General features: G+C 37.6%; 1 protein-coding gene across 1 annotated transcript in view; it reads left to right on the top strand.

Moving 5' to 3' along the window:
• LOC128696186 (protein turtle homolog A) overlaps nt 1–22665 on the top strand; it is a 382411-nt gene that overhangs the window by 311496 nt on the left and 48250 nt on the right. Inside the window, exons 7-8 of the mRNA XM_070094792.1 lie at nt 9441–9597; nt 12951–13081. Of these exons, the coding sequence (XP_069950893.1) occupies nt 9441–9597; nt 12951–13081 (288 nt within the window). The remainder of the gene's footprint in view (nt 1–9440; nt 9598–12950; nt 13082–22665) is intronic.

The raw sequence follows: 22665 nt of genomic DNA, 5'->3' as shown, positions 1-22665 counted from the left end.
AAAATCTAATTTTACGACGAATTATTTCGTAAAACAAATTCAACGAAAAGTTCTTTCATAAGAAAATACAACAAAGATTTACATCATACATCACCAAAACAACAAAGAACATCATACAATAGAAGTACAACAAAAGATCATGTAACACCATTAAAGAACATCATACAACACCAATAAAAACTACATCGTGCAACACCAACATAAAGAATTACATCATACAACACACCAGTTAAAAACTATATCATACAACTTGAATAAAGAACTACATCATATAGCTACAATACAACAAATAGCAACGTCAAACAATACCCAAAAATTACTGCATGAAGCACCAACACAAAGAATAATTACTTGTAAAACGAAGAATTACTTTCATTAAAAACAATACAACGAAGAATTACTTTTATTAAAAACAATACAACGAAAAATTACTTTCATTAAAAACAATGCAACGAAGAATTACTTTCATTAAAAACAATACAACGAAGAATTACTTTCATTAAAAAAATTACAATGAAGAATTACTTATATTAAAAAATAATACAGCGAATTACTTTCATTAAAAACAATACAACGAAGAATTACTTTCATTAAAAACAATACAACGAAGAATTACTTTCATTAAAAACAATACAACGAAGAATTACTTTCATTAAAAACAATACAACGAAGAATTACTTTCATTAAAAACAACCAAATGAAGAATTACTTTCATTAAAAACAATACAACGAAGAATTACTTTCATTAAACAAATACAACGAATCACTTTCATTAAAAACAATACAACGAAGAATTACTTTAATTAAAAACAACCCAATGAAGAATTACTTTCATTAAAAACAATACAACGAAGAATTACTTTCATTAAAAACAACCCAATGAAGAATTACTTTCATTAAAAACAATACAACGAAGAATTACTTTCATTAAAAACAACCCAATGAAGAATTACTTTCATTAAAAACAATACAAAGAAGAATCACTTTCATTAAAAACCCAGTCAACGAAAACCTAATCAATCAAACATCGAAACAAAGAAAATGTCAACAAACTCGAAGTCATGAAGAGAAGACACTTGTCCTAAGACACTTGTCTTTAGACACTTGTCTTAAGACACTTGTCTTAAGACACTTGTCTTAAGACAATTCTCTAGACATTTCTCTTAAGATACTTAAGACACTTGTGCAAAGCTCAGACACTCAAGAAAAAATAAGACACCAGACTTAGAGGAGCTTGGAATGGCTTTTTGGAGAAGCTGAACTCGCCAGGGACGATGTTGGGAGTTAGGGACGATGTTGGGAGTTAGGGACGATGTTGGGAGTTAGGGACGATGTTGGGAGTTAGGGACGATGTTGGGAGTTAGGGACTACGTTGGGAGTTAGGGACGATGTTGGAAGTTAGGGACGATGTTGGGAGTTAGGGACGAGATTGAGAGTTAGGGACGATGTTGAGAGTTAGGGACGATGTTGAGAGTTAGGGACGATGTTGGAAATTAGGGACGATGTTGGAAATTAGGGACGATGTTGAGAGTTAGGGACGATGCTTGCAGTTAGGAACGATGTTGGGAGTTAGGGACGATGTTGCGAGTTAGGGAGGATTTTGGGAGTTAGGGACGATGCTTGTAGTTAGGGACGATGTTGGGAGTTAGGGACGATGCTTGCAGTTAGGGACGATGTTGGGAGTTAGGGATGATGTTGGGAGTTAGGGACGATGTTGGGAGTTAGGGACGAGGTTGAGAGTTAGGGATGATGTTGGGAGTTAGGGATGATGTTGGGAGTTAGGGACGATGCTTGGAGTTAGGGACGATGTTGAGAGTTAGGGACGATGCTTGCAGTTAGGAACGATGTTGGGAGTTAGGGATGATGCTGGCAGTCAGGGACGACGTTGGAAGTTAGGGACGATGTGGGGAGTTAGGGACGATGTTGGGAGTTAGTGACGATGTTGGGAGTTAGGGACGATGTTGGGAGTTAGGGACGAAGTTGAGAGTTAGGGACGATGTTGGGAGTTAGGGACGATGTGGGGAGTTTGGACGATGTTGCGAGTTAGGGACGACGTTGGGAGTTAGGGACTATGTTAGGAGTTATGGACGATGTTGGGAGTTAGGGACGATGCTTGCAGTTAGGAACGATGTTGGGAGTTAGTGATGATGCTGGCAGGTAATGACGATGTTGGGAGTTTGGGACGATGTTGGGAGTTAGGAACGATTTTGGGAGTTAGGGACTATGCTTGGAGTTAGGGACGATGTTGGGAGTTAGGGACGATGTTGGGAGTTAGGAACGATGTTAGGAGTTAGGAACGATGTTGGGAGTTAGGAACCATATTGGGAGTTAGGGACGATGCTGGGAGTTAGGAATGACGGTGGGAGTTAGGAATGACGGTGGGAGTCAGGAATAACGGTGGAAGTTAGAAATGACGTTGGGAGTCAGGAATAACGGTGGGAGTTAGAAATGACGTTGGGAGTTAGGAATGACGGTGGGAGTTAGGGACGGTTATTGTGAGTTAGGGACCATCCTGTTGCCATGGTGTTCGTGTGAGGGGTTATGACAGCCAAGGTGCTACGGGAGTGACGCTGGAGAGTGAGACCTTGAGGAGTGATACTGAGTGACATTAGAGAATGACGCAAGAGAGTGACGCAGGAGAGCAACACAACAGAGTGACGCAAGAGAGTGACGCTGGAGATTGAGTTGTTCTTGCCTTGGGCATACAAGTGCTATACAGCATTAACCACCCTCACGCAGTCGAGATGCCTCAAACCTAACAAACCATCCAGACAGTTTCTAACAGTTGGTCGAGAGGTAGTCAGCTTTGTGCCTGCTAGGTGAGTGTCTCAGAATGGTTCAAACAGGGGTTATTATTGGTAGTAGTAGTAGTAGTAAGAGCAATAGGAGTAGTATTAGTAGTAGTAGCAGTAGTAATAGCAGTGGAAATAGCAATAGCAATAGTAGTAACAGTAGTAGCAGCAGTAATAGATGTAGTAGTAATAGCAGTAGTAATAGTTGTAGCAGTAATAGTAGTAGCAGTAGTAATAGCAGTAGTGATAGCAGTAGTAATAGTAGTAGTAGTAACAGTTGTAGCAGCAGTAATAGATGTAGTAGTAATAGCAGTAGTAATAGTTGTAGCAGTAATAGTAGTAGCAATAGTAATAATAGTTGTAATAGTACTAGCAGTAGTAATAGTAGTAGTAATAGTAGTAGTAGTAGTAGTAATAGTAGTAGCAGTAGTAGTAAAAATAGTAGCAGTAGGGGGATGGAAGACATTCAAGAAATTGGAGCACAGGTTCAATTCCATAGATCAAAAGCCCCTCATCAGCATCAACGAACCCCCTTTGAGGGGTCGAACCAAAGATTAAACTGCCTGAAACGGAGTGGGATTCGAACCCATGCCAACCAGTGCCAGTACTAGCTGGCTGGTGCGTTATCCACTGTACCACGCTGGAAACCTTTCAGTCAAGAACACCTAACTTTGCTTGGCTTCTTATTCAAGGGGTGAGTGTAGTCACACCAGGGATGGGTGTAGTTACACCAGGGGTGGGTGTAGTTACACCAGGAGTGAGTAGTTACAACAGGGGTGAGTGTAGTTACACCAGGAGTAGTTACAACAGGGGTGGGTGTAGTTACACCAGAGAGGGTGAATGTACAAACACCATGGAGGGTGAGTGTAAATATACCAGGGAGGGTGAGTGTAGATATGCCAGGGAGGGTGAGTGTAGATATACCAGGAAGGGTGAGTGTAGATATACCAGGGAGGGTGAGTGTACATGTACCAGGGAGGGTGAGTGCAGATATACTAGGGAGGGTGAGTGTAGATATACCAGGGAGGGTGAGTGCAGATATACCAGGGAGGGTAAGTGTACATATACCAGGGAGGGTGAGTGTACATATACCAGGGAGGGTGAGTGTACATATACAAGGGAGGATGAGTGTACATATACCAGGGAGGGTGAGTGTAGATATACCAGGGAGGGTAAGTGTACATATACCAGGGAGGGTGAGTGTAGATATACCAGGGAGGGTGAGTGTAGATATACTAGGGTGAGTCTAGATATACCAGGGAGGGTGAGTGTACATATACCAGGGAGGATGAGTGTACATATACCAGGGAGGGTGAGTGTAGATATACCAGGGAGGGTGAGTGTAGATATACCAGGGAGGGTGAGTGTAGATATTCCAGGGAGGGTGAGTGTAGATATACCAGGGAGGGTGAGTGTAGATATACCAGGGAGGGTGAGTGTAGATATACCAGGGAGGGTGAGTGTAGATATACCAGGGAGGGTGAGTGTAGATATACCAGGGAGGGTGAGTGTAGATATACCAGGGAGGGTGAGTGTAGATATACCAGGGAGGGTGAATGTACATATACCAGGGAGGATGAGTGTACATATACCAGGGAGGGTGAGTGTAGATATACCAGGGAGGGTGAGTGTAGATATACCAGGGAGGGTGAGTGTAGACATACCAGGGAGGGTGAGTGTAGATATACCAGGGAGGGTGAGTGTACATATACCAGGGAGGATGAGTGTACATATACCAGGGAGGGTGAGTGTAGATATACCAGGGATGGTGAGTGTAGATATATCAGGGAGGGCGAGTGTAGATATACCAGGGAGGGTGAGTGTAGATATACCAGGGAGGGTGAGTGTAGATATACCAGGGAGGGTGAGTATAGATATACCAGGGAGGGTGATTGTAGATATACCAGGGAGGGTGAGTGTACATATACCAGGGAGGGTGAGTGTACATATACCAGGGAGGGTGAGTGTACATATACCAGGGAGGGTGAGTGTAGATATACCAGGGAGGGTGAGTGTAGATATACCAGGGAGGGTGAGTGTACATATACCAGGGAGGGTGAGTATAGATATACCAGGGAGGGTGAGTGTAGATATACCAGGGAGGGTGAGTATAGATATACCAGGGAGGGTGAGTGTACATATACCAGGGAGGGTGAGTGTAGATATACCAGGGAGGGTGAGTGTAGATATACTAGGGAGGGTGAGTGTACATATACCAGGGAGGGTGAGTGTAGATATACCAGGGAGGGTGAGTGTACATATACCAGGGAGGGTGAGTGTACATATACCAGGGAGGGTGAGTGTACATATACCAGGGAGGGTGAGTGTAGATATACCAGGGAGGGTGAGTATAGATATACCAGGGAGGGTGAGTGTACATATACCAGGGAGGGTGAGTGTACATATACCAGGGAGGGTGAGTGTAGATATACCAGGGAGGGTGAGTGTATATATACCAGGGAGGGTGAGTGTACATATACCAGGGAGGGTGAGTGTAGATATACCAGGGAGGGTGAGTGTAGATATACCAGGGAGGGTGAGTGTAGATATACCAGGGAGGGTGAGTGTAGATATACCAGGGAGGGTGAGTGTACATATACCAGGGAGGGTGAGTGTAGATATACCAGGGAGGGTGAGTGTACATATACCAGGGAGGGTGAGTATAGATATACCAGGGAGGGTGAGTGTACATATACCAGGGAGGGTGAGTGTACATATACCAGGGAGGGTGAGTGTACATATACCAGGGAGGGTGAGTGTAGATATACCAGGGAGGGTGAGTGTAGATATACCAGGGAGGGTGAGTGTAGATATACCAGGGAGGGTGAGTGTATATATACCAGGGAGGGTGAGTGTACATATACCAGGGAGGGTGAGTGTAGATATACCAGGGAGGGTGAGTGTAGATATACCAGGGAGGGTGAGTGTAGATATACCAGGGAGGGTGAGTGTAGATATACCAGGGAGGGTGAGTGTAGATATACCAGGGAGGGTGAGTGTAGATATACCAGGGAGGGTGAGTGTATATATACCAGGGAGGGTGAGTGTACATATACCAGGGAGGGTGAGTGTAGATATACCAGGGAGGGTGAGTGTAGATATACCAGGGAGGGTGAGTGTAGATATACCAGGGAGGGTGAGTGTAGATATACCAGGGAGGGTGAGTGTAGATATACCAGGGAGGGTGAGTGTAGATATACCAGGGAGGGTGAGTGTATATATACCAGGGAGGGTGAGTGTACATATACCAGGGAGGGTGAGTGTAGATATACCAGGGAGGGTGAGTGTAGATATACCAGGGAGGGTGAGTGTAGATATACCAGGGAGGGTGAGTGTAGATATACCAGGGAGGGTGAGTGTAGATATACCAGGGAGGGTGAGTGTAGATATACCAGGGAGGGTGAGTGTATATATACCAGGGAGGGTGAGTGTACATATACCAGGGAGGGTGAGTGTAGATATACCAGGAAGGGTGAGTGTAGATATACCAGGGAGGGTGAGTGTAGATATACCAGGGAGGGTGAGTGTAGATATACCAGGGAGGGTGAGTGTAGATATACCAGGGAGGGTGAGTGTAGATATACCAGGGAGGGTGAGTGTAGATATACCAGTGATGGCTGGTGAACCTCAATCAATAGAAGTGGTGTCGGTACATCAAAGGGAATCGTACGGTTAAATGGAAGGTTTTTATACTTAATCCTGATTCTTTATTGATGTCATTCGTTTGACAGGAAGCGTTTAGTGTTGTATCCAAGTCACGTTTTTTATATTTTATGTTGAGAGATTTATTGCACTCTGTTTATTCCTTTTGCTTTTTCTTATTTTCTTAGATTCATTTATTTATCTCCCTCACTCATACCCCATCCATACATATATATATATATATATATATATATATATATATATATATATATATATATATATATATATATATATATATATATATATGTCGTGCCGAATAGGCAGAACTTGCGATCTTGGCTTAAATAGCAACGCTCATCTTGCCATATAAGACAAGTGAAAATTTGTGTATGCAATAATTTCGCCAAAATCATTTGAACCTAACGAAAAAAATATATTTCGTTGTGTTTGTTTAGTATTAAATTATTGTAAACGTATCTAAAATATATTTAGTTGGATAAGGCTAAAATAAATTACGCTTGTTATAATAAGGTTAGGTAAGTTTTGTAAGATTCTTATGGTGCAAAATTATAAATTTTTACATCATCTCTAATGAAAAAAATATATCTTTAAACGTACAAGAGAAAATTTTAGAAAGGACTTAATTTTAAATGAGTTCCTGCTAATTGACCAGTTTTACATATTCGGCACGACATATATATATATATATATATATATATATATATATATATATATATAATATATATATATAAGTATATATATATATATATATATATAATATATATATATAAGTATACACAAACACTGATCTCTGGCTGAAGGAGACTCGAACCTACGAACCTTGGAACAAGGTACGCAGTGCTTTACCAAACTCACCACACTGGACCAATACCTTGGAGTCCAGCTTGCGCTAGACTTTGATCCAAGGCAGCCAGCTTTCAGGGAGAAGGCTTACAGCTTTTCATCTAGGCTGATGCATGCAAGGGATGAGTTGAAAAGCTGTAAGCCTTCTCCCTGAAAGCTGGCTGCCTTAGATCAAAGTCTAGCGCAAGCTGGACTCCAAGGTGTTGGTCCAGTGTGGTGAGTTTGGTATAGCACTGCGTACCTTGTTCCAAGGTTCGTAGGTTCGAGTCCCCTTCAGCCAGAGATCAGTGTATATATATATATATATATATATATATATATATATATATATATATATATATATATATATATATATATATATATAGAGAGAGAGAGAGAGAGAGAGAGAGAGAGAGTTAAAGGCATTTATCCACGTATGACATTTGTTTTTATTAGCTGGAACAGCTCGTGTATATTAGTGGAAACTGAGCCTAAGTCTTTCCATTTTCTGTATGCCGAACCTAGTATTGAATCCTGATGAGGCCCATTGAGGTGTTACCTTAACTCTCTTGTTTGAATCGCCTGGGAGAAGTAACTGATGGAGTGGGAGAGGTAACCAACCTCAAATATTGTCTGTGACTTTTTATGCTGGAATCAGGTTGAGAAACAGATATAACAAAAACGTAAAACTTAACCAAAACCTCCACTTAATTTGGTGTTCTGTTTACGTAAGTTATTTAAGTCAACATATAGATAAGCCCATTTATTAATGAGAAACCTGAGAGACGCAGAGAGACAAAGATCTCACACAGAGGAGAAAGAAACGTTAGACGACGTTTTTGTCAGACTTTGACCATTAACTAGTCACACACCCTCTAATACAGAAGCAAATAGTAACTGTCCTCTCATACAACAGCCAATGGCAACTATCCACTAACACGCAGGTAATTGAACCAGTAAATATATAAGAAAAGGGCCATCCTCTCGTATATATACTGGCTCACATACCCTCGTGTGTTAGTGTGTGGCTAGTTAATGGTCCAGGTCGGGTCGAAACCTCGTCAAGTTTCTTTGTCCCACATGCGGGTAATTTATGAATTGATAAATTAGACACATGTGTAACTCTTGGGTATCTTTATTGAGGAAACGTTTCGCCACACAATGGCTTCATCGATCCATATAAAGGAGAATCATGAAGAACAGGAGGAGAATGAGGTAATCAGTCCCTCAACCTGGAGTCGATGTGGTCAGTCCATCAATCTTGAATAGAATACAGCATTCCTCAATAAGATACCCAAGAGTTGCACATGTGTCTAATTTATCAACGTGCCGGTTCTCTGAACCATTCATCTACAATTTATGAATTGTTTCGGTCATGGTATTGTGCCTTTTTGTTCTTATCAGTCACTGACTTCATCAAGTCAGTGTCAATAAATAACAAAAAGGGTTATTGTGTATCGTTCCAGTCACGGTATTGTGCCTTTTTGTTCTTATCAGTCACTGACTTCATCAAGTCAGTGTCAATAAATAACAAAAAGGCACAATACCGTGACTGGAACGATACACAAATAACCCGCACATAAAAGAGAGAAGCTTACGACGACGTTTCGGTCCGACTTGGACCATTGACCATTGACAATGTGACTTTGTCAATGGTCCAAGTCGGACCGAAACGTCGTCGTAAGCTTCTCTCTTTTATGTGCGGGTTATTTGTGTAAAGTCAGTGTCATGATGAAGCAGTGACTTTGTATACCAGCCACTGAATGGCTAATATAACGTCTACCACAATATTTGTGTCTCCATTTGTTCATTGTAACTTGGGTTGTATTTCCTCGCTCTAGTGGCTTGTCGACCCAGAAACGCTCGTTTGTTCTTAAAGGTACATCTGCAAGATAATTTAAAAATATGTTCATGTAAAATAAAGTCTTGAAGTGTGTTATATTTATCTTAGTCTAGATGCGATTTTTTACTCCCAGTGAAAGCTTTAAACCTGATGGAGTCATATGCAGCCTGGTTAATGGGAGGTATGATATACAGGTTTTATCCAGGGGATCGAACCGTAGTTCTAGTTAATTAGATCACTAACTCTTTAACATGGAGGCACTCTCCTCTTAGAAATTATTTATTCCCTTAAGCTTTTAGATTTACGTCTTTGCCTTGCAGGGTCCAGAGTATAACCCAGGCAGCAGTTCAGTCAGCACCTCGACGCTAGTGATCAACACCACCAGAGAACATCATGGAGCCAAGGTGGTGTGCCAGGCCAAGAATCCCACTAGACCGAAATCCCCGCTGTCCAACTCTACTACACTCATCGTGCATTGTGAGTCTATGTCTCTTAGTCTGTGTGTGTGTGTACTCACCTACTTATACGTACCTACTTGTGGGTGCAAGGGTCGATTCACAGCTCCTGGCCCGCCTCTCCGCTAACCGCTACTAGGCCCAATCTCATCCTGCTCAGTGACCTGTTTCGTATCTCTTCTTAAAGTTATGTATGGCTCCTGTCTCCACTACATTACTCTTCAGATTGTTCCACTTAACACCTCTATGATTGAAGAAATACTTTCTAACATCCCTGTGACATATCTGAGTTTTCTACTTCCAGCTGTGACCCCTTCTTGCTGTGTCCCATCTCTGAAATATTCTCTGCCCCTATTCACCTTGTCAATTCCTCTCAATATTTTGTATGCCGTTATCATGTCCCCAATATCCCTCCTGTCCTCCAGTGTCATCAGGCTGATTTACCTTAACCTCTCCTCGTATGGTATGCCCCTTAGCTCCAGGCCTGGTCTTGTTGCAAACCTTTGCACTTTCTCTGATTTCTTGACGTGTTTGACCAATTGTAAGTTCTATGCTGGTGCTGCATACTCCAGTATTGGCCTGACATACACAGTGTACAATCTCTTAAAAATTAAATGTCGAAAAGCTATTCTTAGGTTTGCCAGGCGCCCATATGCTGCTGCAATTATTTGGTTAATGTGCGCCTTAGGAGATGTGCTTGGTGAGATGCTCACCATAAAATCCTTTTCTTTGAGTTTTGCAGCCCTTGAAATACTCCCTCTGCGGTCTTCTTTGTCTTTCCCCAAACTTCATAATTTTTCACTTGCTTAGGTTTAAGTCCAGGAGCCATTTATTGGACCAGGCTTACAGCCTGTCCAGATCACGTTATAGGTTTACCTGACCCTCGTCCACTTAATTTCTCCTCACATCGTGTGCGAACAGGGACACCTCTGAATCTTTCCCTTCTGTCATATCATTCATATTTATTAGAAACAGCATCGGACCTAGGACTGACCCTTGTAGAACCCCGCTCTACACTTGCATCTTTTCTAGCTTTTCAGCCATTGTCTTGTGCGGTACTGTATCGAAAGTCTCTTTACAGTGTGTGTGTGTGTGTGTGTGTGTGTGTGTGTGTGTGTGTGTGTGTGTGTGTGTGTGTGTGTGTGTGTGTGTGTGTGTGTGTGTGTGTGTATGTGTGCGTGCGTGCGCGCGCGTTTGTCTGTCTGTCTGTCTGTCTGTCTGTCTGTCTGTCTCTCTCTCTCTCATTAAAATAATCTACACGAGATTAAAGTTATAAAAAAAGATAAGGAAATTTATGTTTCTGTATGTGTCGAGATTCATCGCACTGGGAATAAAGAGAATATTCTTGTTATAGTTCATCGCTCTCCCTGGAAAAAAAAAATGGTCGGAAAAATACTTCTCCGAAACGTTCAGTTTAGAACATATTTTGAATATGCTATAAAGTCAGGGTTTTTTAAGTAATATATAAACGAATATAAATTGTTAAAGGTACAGAAAATGATAACTAAGCTATTAGTATTAGTAAGAAACGACCATATATAGAAGACTCAAAGCATTGAACCTGTTGTTGTGCCATAAGGAAACCAAGATTACCAGATATTATATATATATATATATATATATATATATATATATATATATATATATATATATATATATATATATATATATATATATATATATATATATATGTATATATATTTTTTTTTTTTTTCAACAAGTCGGCCGTCTCCCACCGAGGCAGGGTGACCCAAAAAAGAAAGAAAATCCCCAAAAAGAAAAATACTTTCATCATCATTCAACACTTTCACCACACTCGCACATTATCACTGTTTTTGCAGAGGTGCTCAGAATACAACAGTCTAGAAGCATACACATATAAAGATACACAACATATCCCTCCAAACTGCCAATATCCCAAACCCCTCCTTTAAAGTGCATGCATTGTACTTCCCATTTCCAGGACTCAAGTCCGACTATATGAAAATAACCGGTTTCCCTGAATCCCTTCACTAAATATTACCCTGCTCACACTCCAACAGATCGTCAGGTCCCAAGTACCATTTGTCTCCATTCACTCCTATCTATATATATAATAATATATATAATATATATATATATATATATATATATATATATATATATATATATATATATATATATATATATATATATATGTCGTGCCGAATAGGGAAAATTGGTCAATTAGCAAGAAATCATTTAAAATTAATCAATTTTTTAAATTTTCTCTTATACGTTTAAAGATATTTATATTTCATTTATATTAATGTAAATATTAATAATTTTGTACCAAAAGAACCTTAGAAAACTTATGTAACCTTATTTTAACAAGCCCAGTTTAATTTAGCCTAATCCAACTAAATATATTTAAATAAGTTTACAATAATTTAATAATAATAAATAAACACAATGAAATATATTTTTTCGTTAGGTTCAGAATGATTTTTGCGGAATTATTGCATACACACTTTTTCGCTTGCCTTATTAGGCAAGAAGAACTAGATATTTAAGCCGAAATCACAAGTTTTACCTCTTTGACTCGACATATTTAAATGCAATCAAATCACAGTAAGCAGGTGATATCACAATATGCAGAACAACCACTGTGAAAAACTAATGAAATTCCAAGCGCTTTCGTGACTTTTCACATTATCAAGGAATTATGATGATAGTTCCTTGATCATGTGAGAAGTCACGAAACGCGCGGAATTTAACTATTTTTTCAAAGTGGTTGTTCTGCATATATATATATATATATATATATATATATATATATATATATATATATATATATATATATATATATATATATATATATATATATATATATAATGGTAGAATCTCTACCACCACGATGCTCTCAACACCAACTCCAAGGCTGAGGGACTGTTTACCTCATCTTTTGTATATAGTTCTATTGTCTTCTAATAATGTCCTAGAATCTGTATTGATAAAGCCACTGGATGGCGAAACGTCTGCAGTAAAGATAACCAGATGTTGCACATGTGTCTTAACCTTCATCTCATTATATCTATATGACCATATATTCTTGTTCCTCCATATCTCTTGTGTCCCAGCGAAATATTTTCTTGGTTGTTTTCATACCTCAAAGCAACAGAATTAGTCGCATCTAACGATATTGTTTCTGATTGTTTTCCTGTGTATGTTGCGAAATATTACATTAGTTGAGCATTAGAGTATCAGTGTTTTGGATTAATGTTTCTTATTTACTTTTGAGGAATATAAATAGAATATTGGGTTTCTTTTCTGTGGGGTTTATAGCTAACTCGGACACCTATGTGTCATTTATTAAAGTGTTCAACGTGAGTAACGAGTGCATTTTTTACTTTATAGATCCACCGACAGTGAAGGCCACTCTGGGTCGATCTTTGAAGCCGTCGCTACTGAAGGAGGGAGACGATGTCTATTTCGACTGCATAGTTTCTGCGAATCCAGAAGCATCTACCATCACTTGGTACCATGAGGTAAGTGTCCTACCAGATCAATGAGACATCTAACATCACTTGCTACCATGATGTAAGTCTCCTCACTGGCCAAGGAGACATCTACAATCATTGAACCAGTGAGGCATCTACGATCATTATGTACTTTAATAAGTCATACATGCAACATCTGTGTATCTTTACTGTGGAGATGTTTCACATTGTCTCCTCGTCGACCCAAAACAGATCAATCAAGGCTGAGATGATCAGTCTATTAGTCTTGATTAATGTAAAGTATAGATGCCCGAGGATGGAGACATATATACTAATGACAGATGAGGCGCAACAGTTTGGATGCGGCGTCACAGTAGTGAAAGTAGATCATGCCAGTAGGTTAGGCAAGCGTAAGAGATATAGATAATTTTTCTTTACTAAGATTCCAAGATGGTTGATGAAATTTCTCTACAACAAAGTTTTTTTTTTCTCCTACACAGATAAATTTTACAGATACCCAGGTGTTGTATGTGAGTCTCAATTATCAGGTTGTCGATTTTGTATACCATTAACATAATGTATCTCGAGGTGTCTTAACAAGCAAAGAAGGTTTCTACCACCACTACGTAGTTCGAGGTGTCTTTCCATGACAGAAATGAGACAATCACCACTAGATACCTCAAGGTAAGTGACTTTGCAAGCCAGGGAAGCGTTTATCTTCACTTGGTAACACGGGGTAAGAATCTTCACTAGTCAGGGAGGCATCTACCTTCATTATATACCTCGAGGTAAGTGTCTTCACAAGCCAGGAAGAAGTCTCTCACTACTATGTTTTTTTTTTTACAAAATAAGTGTTTTCACATGCCAGGAGTATTCTATCGCAGTTTTGTACCTCAATATAAGTGTCCTCACGAGCCTGTAAGGCGTCTGACACTATTACCTACCTCAGCGTAAGTGGCATCCCAAGACAGGGAGGCATCCACTATCACTTGGTGCAAAAAGGTAAAAGTCCTTGCAAACCAGGAGAGACATCACGATATACCTCTAGATAAGTGCGTTCAAAAGTCAGTTTGATTCCCTCATCAGATGGTACCTTAACCTATACTGGTACTATGAGGCAAATTTTAATGTCAAAGCTTTGTTAACTCCCTTCAACTATCCAGTGTGTTTTCTGCAACCCACGAAGTCGCTTATTGCTAAGTGATTCGGGATCTGCAGATCCACTTGACATCGGAAAAGACCACGTAAAACATTTTCTCTGTCGCTTTCGTAATTATTTGAAATTATGATATAGCATCATCTTTCCAATATCTTCAACTTAACACACCATTTAATAAGGTCTCTCTCTCTCTCTCTTTTTCTCTCTCTCTCTTATATTCCATACATCCACCATCCGAGAGAAACGATGTGAGAAAATTTCTTCCAGTAGTTGTTGGTGTAACTATTCACTCGCATAATATACATGGATTAAATTCCACATTTATTCCTACACTTAATAATGTTTAACGAAAAGTTGATATAGGAAGATATTATAGTAGCACATGTTACTCTATATTAAATATATCATAAAAACCAATTCGACTACTAATGTTGCATGTATCAGAAGCATGTCTGTAAACAAGAATAAGCAATAAGAAGGAAACTTTTAAAATACAACATTTCAACCACGAAGGAGTTAAAGGTTTCCCTGCACATTGAGCGTCATTCTATGCGCCAGTCAAATAGCCTTGTGTAATTCACAGAACTAGCTAAATATTTACAACCATATAACTCAGGTCTGCGATGGCTCGAATCTATCCACCAAGTCAGAATACACATAATTCTGGAGCTTGTTCTGCGAATAATAAGCATTTTAATATTTCTCGTGGGCCAGTGCATGCAGGAGAGATGAAAAACTAATCATCAGCTGACTGCTACCGCCTCCGGGCTAAATGCCTCTTTCACTGAGCACCAGAGTTATACGTAGTTAAGCTTGGTGTTGATAGTACTGCGTAGTTTGTCCCAAAGTTCGTAGATTAGAACAAAACTAATAATACAACGGAAGTCTTACATAGGTAGGAATCCTTTAAACACTGGGCTTTCGCCAAAAAGTTTTTAGAGATTGATAAATATATATTTTCAATGATAATGATAAAAATGTATAATTTTTGGACCAAACTTAACTTACGAACCTCACTTAACCTAACTTTAACTAGCGTATTTTTTTTTATCTAAATTCTGCTATGTATAGCACAGGTCAGTCTTAATTTATTTAACATTGCTTCAGATCATTATATATATATATATATATATATATATATATATATATATATATATATATATATATATATATATATATATATATATATATATATATATATATATATGTTAAACTGGTCAATTAGCAAGAGCTCATCTAAAATTAAGTCATTTCTAAAATTTTCTCTTGAACGTTTAAAGATACATGTATATTTTTTTCATTAATGTTGATGTAAAAATTTATAATTTTGCACCAAAAGAATCTTAGAAAACTTACCTAACCTTATTATAACAAGAGCAATTTATTTTAATCAAACCCAACTAAATATATTTTAGATTTGTTTACAGTAATTTAATACTAAACAAACACAGTGAAATATATTTTTTTCGTTAGGTTCAGAATGATTTTGGTGAAATTATTGCATACACAAATTTTCGCTTGTCCTATATGGCAACATGAGCGTTGCTATTTAAGCCAAGATCACAAGTTCTGCCTATTCGGCATGACATTATACTATATATATATATATATATATATATATATATATATATATATATATATATATATATATATCGTGCCTAATAAGCAGAATTTGCGATCTTGGCTTAAATAGCAACGTTCATCTTGCTATATAGCAAGATGCTTTATATATATATATATATATATATATATATATATATATATATATATATATATATATATATATATATATATATATATATATATATATATATATATTATATATGTCGTGCCGAATATGTAAAACTGGTCATTATGCAAGAACTCATTTAAAATTAAGTCCTTTCTAAAATTTTCTCTTATACGTTTATAGATATATTTTTTTCGTTAATGTTGATGTAAAAATTTATAATTTTGCACCAAAAGGAACTTAGAAAACTTACCTAACCTTATTATAACAAGAACAATTTATTTTAACCTAACCCAACTAAATATATTTTAGATTTATTTACAATAATTTAATACTAAACAAACACAGTGAAATATATTTTTTTCGTTAGGTTCAGAGTGATTTTGGCGAAATTATTGCATACACAAATTTTCACTTGTCCTATATGGCAAGATGAGCGTTGCTATTTAAGCCAAGATCGCAAGTTCTGCCTATTCGGCACGAGATATATATATATGTCGTGCCGAATATGTAAAACTGGTCAATTAGAAAGAACTCATTTAAAATTAAGTCCTTTCTACAAATTTCTCTTATACGTTTAAAGATATATTTTTTTTCATTAATGTTAATGTAAAAATTTTTAATTTTGCTCTAAAAGAATCTTAGAAAACTTACCTAACCTTATTATAACAAGAACAATTTATTTTAGCCTAACCCAACTAAATATATTTTAGATTTGTTTACAGTAATTTAATACTAAACAAACACAGTGAAATATATTTTTTTCGTTAGGTTCAGAATAATTTTGGCGAAATTATTGCATACACAAATTTTCGCTTGTCCTATATGGCAAGATGAGCGTTGCTATTTAAGCCAAGATCGCAAGTTCTGCCTATTCGGCACGACATATTATATATATATATATATATATATATATATATATATATATATATATATATATATATATATATATATATATATATATATATATATATATATATATATATAAAGCACTGATCCCGTTGTAGAAGGTGGTGGAAACTCAATTTTCCATCCACTGAAAGCTAGACAGACCAGTTACTGCCGACTCCTGCATTAAAGCCTTTGAGAATATGGATGAGGTGCTTTTTTTTATCTGCGTTTCACCTATTTAATAAATTTCTCTGAAGAGATTCTCAACTTTTATTCAGTCCTACGAACTTTAGACAATTGCCTGATCTTCCTCACGATGATTGGTTAGCTTAATTATCGAGTGTGTTGGGTTTATAATCCGTTAACTGCGCGTAGGTCGTTATTGCAGGAATTTCACTGTACATTACGAACACGACAACTTGAATCCTTAACATAAGGATTAAAGTAAACTCACAGGGTATTTGTATTGAGATATACTGTATCTGTCGGTGTACGAGCTGTGTGTGGGTTGTTGATGTGCTCTGCTCCCGTGTATACTTAGTAACGAACTGTGTCTTCAAAGGCTTCCGAAATCGTCTTGTTGTTTCGTATATCTAAAAGACTGGTAGTTGGAATGAAGAGTGCTGGTAAATTAAGGTAATACAAAGGCAGAAAAGAGAAAGCCCTATTTAAAATAACGTTTAGCTCAAGGAGACCTTCATTTCATGACTTGAGAAAGCTCTCCTTGAGAGAAACGTTGTCCTAATAAAGATCAGTTCTTCTCTAAGTGGCTTTGGGTATGTTATTGCATCGACACGATGGTAAGGAGAAACTTGTAGTTAAAAGCATCTCGTATTGACATCGTTTCTCTTACGCAGTGAGATTGATATTTCCCATTGCGTGGGAGAAACATCGTCAATTAATAAGAACATAAGAATGGAGGAACACCACAGTAGGCCTACTGGCCCATGCAAGGCACGCCCTTTTCAAACCCAAACCCACTACATATGTCTACATGTGTCCCCTTACCATCTAGGTGTTTATATTACGCACAACTGATGAGCGCGGGAAGGACTGTATATAATGCATTTACATCTGTCACGTTTACAGAGTTTGAATACACATTTACATGTTAAATTTACTAAGAAGTGTCAGCATTCGTGTCAGCAATGATGGTGATGCACACAACTTTGATAGTCAAGCAATTCATTATTCAGCGATTTATATATATCGAAAAAATGTGAAATTTACACTGGAGTTTTGTTGCTAAACTGTTTATTATTCGCGCGTCAAGTATGTGAATAAATATAGAGTCTACATTATCCCTTATACATGTCTATTACTCTTGCTGTCTTCTATAACAAAAATGCTTTTATGAAAGCTGCACTTTGTATTATAGACGAAAGGAGCGATAACCGAGATCTCTAGTTATATTTTGAAATATATGCTTAAAGTTGAATATAGATTTTATCTTATGAATGAGTTTGCTGATCTTCCCTAGTGCCAGTCTTCCCAGGTCAAACTTGCGATTTTGGCTTAAATAGCCTCTGAGCTAATTTCATTCTAGTCTCTGGTGTACTAACCCAACAAGCAGTATTTTATATTATTGTAACCACAAACGAGTGGTATTGATCAATAACAACACTGCGACTAGCCAATACCACTCGTTCGTGGTTACAATAATGTAAAATACTGCTTGTTGTGCTAGTACACCAAACAGGGAGTAGAATGAAATTAGTTCAGAGGCACCCACACCACCGTATGTATTCGGACCAAGGGTAACACACCTAGCGTGGCTGGGTACTTGGTTCTTGTAGGATTTGGTTGTCCTGTGGGTTAGAGCATCAGGTGATTTTCGTTCACCATGAGGCGGGCCAGAACATCATGGGTTCGAATCAATACCACTCGTTCGTGGTTACTATATATATATATATATATATATATATATATATATATATATATATATATATATATATATATATATATATATATATATATATATATATAAAGAATCGCGAATAAGCGAATTATGTGGACCTCCATACATTTTTACCTTGACTTAACTCTCTTGTCCCCTCGATTAACTTTACAGTAGAGAAAGAAGTGGACTTTAAATTTCCATTTTTAGATGTTATGATCCACAGGGTTAATAGAATGTTTAAGTTTACAGTATATAGGAAGCTCACGAGCGTGTGTTCATACATCCACTATTACTCCAATCATGAAACTAGAGTAAAAAGAGTTCCTTTCTTACTAGGGTTTTGAAAGCTTTCAGTGTGTGTAGCCATGAGTTCTTAAGTGAGGAAATAAGGAAATTTTTTGACATTGCTACAAAGCTATGTTACCCTAGAGAGTTTGTAGAGCTTTGTTGGCAGCTAGAAAAACTTATCATAGGATTGAACCTAGATAAACTTCTCGTAACAAGAATGCTCTTGTTCTGCCATGCACTGAGAATTTATCAGAGACTTAATATACAAGAGACTTAATATACAAGTTTATTTAAGAATTCGCGGATTGTTATGAGTATGCTGATAACGAATTCTCCGAAACATGGCCAATGTGGTGTGTACAGGATTGGGTGTCAAGGATGTACCTTTTCGTATGTCGGGCAAACGGGCAAACCAGTATTCAGAAAGGACTGCTCAAGAATTTAGATTATTTACTCATTTTTGCAACTTTGGAGGCTCCTGATGATCTGATGTTTGCAACACGAAAAGCCTAGAGCTATCATTCAACTCTCTCCGTGATATATATATATATATATATATATATATATATATATATATATATATATATATATATATATATATATATATATATATATATATATGCAAAACAACCACTCTGAAAGAATAGAGAAATTCCAAGCGCTTTCGTGACTACTTGATAATGTTAGTCACGAAAACGCTTGGAGTTTCTATTCTTTCAGAGTGGTTGTTTTGCATATTCTGAAATCACCTGTTTACTGTGATCTTATTGCATATATATATATATATATATATATATATATATATATATATATATATATATATATATATATATATATATATATATATAAGAAAGAACATGTCTCGTATGGGCCTACTGGCCCATGCGAGACATGTCCAAATCTCCTACCAGCTTAATCCAACGCCCTAACCTAGTCAGGTCAGGTTCACTTAAGGAAGGAGCACGGCATCTGACCTAGTAGTACAAGCTAGTCAGGTCCAATTCACACCCAGCCACACTCACTCCTGTACTTATCTAACCTAATTTTAAAACTACACAACGTCTTACCGTCTATTTTCATCTCCTTTATTTATTCCTGTTTTCCGTTTATACACCTCAGTCATATCCCCCTTAATTCTACGCCTTTCTAGGAAGGGCAGATTCAAGGCCCTCAGTCTATCCTCATAGGGAAGATTTCTGATACATGGGATAAACTTTGTTATTCCCCCTTTGTACGTTTTCCAGTGCATTTATATCCATTCTGTAATACTGTGACCAGAACTGAGCAGCATAATCTAAATGAGGCCTAACCAAAGATATACAGAGTTGAAGAACAACCTGAGGACTTTTATTATTTATACTCTTGCTATGAAGCCATGGATTCTGTTACCTTTATTGCGAGCACTTATGCACTGTTGTCTTGGTTTCAGATTACTGCTAACCAGAACTTCTAAATCCTTTTCGCAATCCGTAATATTAAGATCTACATTATTTAGTTTATATGTGGCAAGTTTATTTTCTTGTCTATCATTTAGAACTTTGCATTTGTCTATATTAAACTGCATCTGCAACTTCTCTGACCACTGTTTCAGTCTATTCAAATCAGGCTGGAGTGTTCTAAAGTCCTCATTAGAATGAATTAGACGGCCTATTTTGGTGTCATCAGCAAATTCGTTTATGTCCTTCATCTATGTCGTTTATGTAAATTGTGAACAACAAGGGGCCCAACACTGACCCCTGACTCCCCATTTATGCAAACTCTCTGCTGCCTATTTGTCAACTATGCCTCTACCCAGGAAAAAATTCCTCCTTTTCCGTGTGCCTTAAGTTTCCTCAATAGCCTCTGAAGTAGAACTCTATCGAAAGCCTTACTGAAGTCCATATACACAATATCATATTCATTACCATGATCTATCTCCTCAAAAACCTTAGTGGAAAAAGTAAATTCGTGAGACAGGTACGCCCTTTTGTAATATCGTACTGAGATTCATTAATAAAGCTATGCCTTTCAAGATGGCTACGAATTGCCTCGGCAATTATTGATTCCATAAATTTTCCCACTATGGAGTTAAGGCTTACTGGTCTATAGTTCGAAGCTAAGGACCAGTCACCTACCTTGTAAATGGGTATTATGTTTGCCATTTTTCACTTCTCTGGCACTATGCCAGTTTGTAATGATATATTAAAAAGATAAGCCTAATGCATGCTAAGTTCTTCTTTACATTCCTTTAAAACCCTGAGGATCAAGTCACTGGTTACCTCAATCGTGCATAGTATATTATCGTCCTGTTCTACATAATTATTTCTGGAATTTCGTTAGTATCTTCCTGAGAAAATACTGAGAGAAAGTTGAAAAGTTCAAACATTTCCTTATCACTGTCAGTGATCTGACCTAAGTTACTCTTAACTGGGCTTATCTTGTCCCTAATCTTACTCCTGTATACCTGAAAGAACCCTTTTTGGTTAGTCCTAGAATTCTTTGCGACTTTAGACTCATAATCCCTTTTTGCTTTTCTTATTCCTTTTTTTTTTATTTCTTTCTTTAATATATTGATTTCTTAACTGCCCTTTTCATCTTTTCATACGCCTATATATGCCTCTCTTTTAACCAACGAGATGTTTTAATCTATGGTATATGCATTTGGGATCATTTTTGTTAGATCTAATTTCCCTACTCGGAACAAAAGTTGTCTGGGCAGCTAGAACTATGCTCTGAAATACGTCATATTGGCAGCCAACACCACCTATCTGACCCATAGTCATGTCATCCCAATTTAGCTCACCCAGGTAATTTCTCAGTCCCATGAAGTCGGCCAATTGGAAGTCTGGGACAGAGACTTGATTGCAGTTATCTGGGTAATTCCATGATATATTGATTTGTGATCGCTTTCCCCAAGCTCATCATCAAGCTCAAGATTATTAATTAGTGATTCTTTGTTGGCAAGAACCAGCTCAAGCAGGATTTTTCCTCTAGTTGGTTCTGTCACAAACTGTTTTAAAAAGTAATCCTGAATCGTATCAAGAAAGTCACTAGACTAAAGATTTCCTGTCACAGTGTTCCAAACAATTTGTCTAAAATTAAAAACCCCCATTAACACAATATTTTCATATCTAGACGCCTTATGAATTTCGTCCCATAGCAGCTTACTGCACTTCCTATCAAGGTTTGGAAGCCTATAAATCACACCCAAAATTAATTTTTCACGACCCTCGAGAAACTGTAGCCAAACAGATTCTGTATCTGATGTTTCTAATCTTATATCTTGTCTAACACAACAATTTAAATTATCTCTGACATACATCGCCACTCCGCCACCCTTTCTGTTAACCTTATCAATGTGGAATAGTTTATAACCCTGTATGTTGCACTCAGAAGGCATTTCTCTATCTTTCAGGTTGAACCAGGTCTCTGTTATATCAATAATATCTATATTACCTACACTTGCAAGTAATCTTAGCTCATCTATCTTATTTCTTAGACTCCTACTATTTGTATAGTAAACCTTTAGGGAGCTAGTCACTCGTTGCCCTCTATTATTTATCTTTGTTGAACAATTGCTTTGCCTTTACTAGCAACTTTATTTTGAATATTGTCTTCTAAACATATCCCTGAGGTATCCCGGTAATATCTGCTGTTTTGAACCCTAATACTGCAGCCTGAGTGCT

Source organism: Cherax quadricarinatus, chromosome 48 (genome assembly GCF_038502225.1).
Source record: "Cherax quadricarinatus isolate ZL_2023a chromosome 48, ASM3850222v1, whole genome shotgun sequence".
NCBI classification, from domain to species: domain Eukaryota; kingdom Metazoa; phylum Arthropoda; class Malacostraca; order Decapoda; family Parastacidae; genus Cherax; species Cherax quadricarinatus.
The sequence above is the reverse complement of the archived record's forward strand: the minus strand, read 5'-3'. Positions and strand labels throughout refer to the sequence as shown.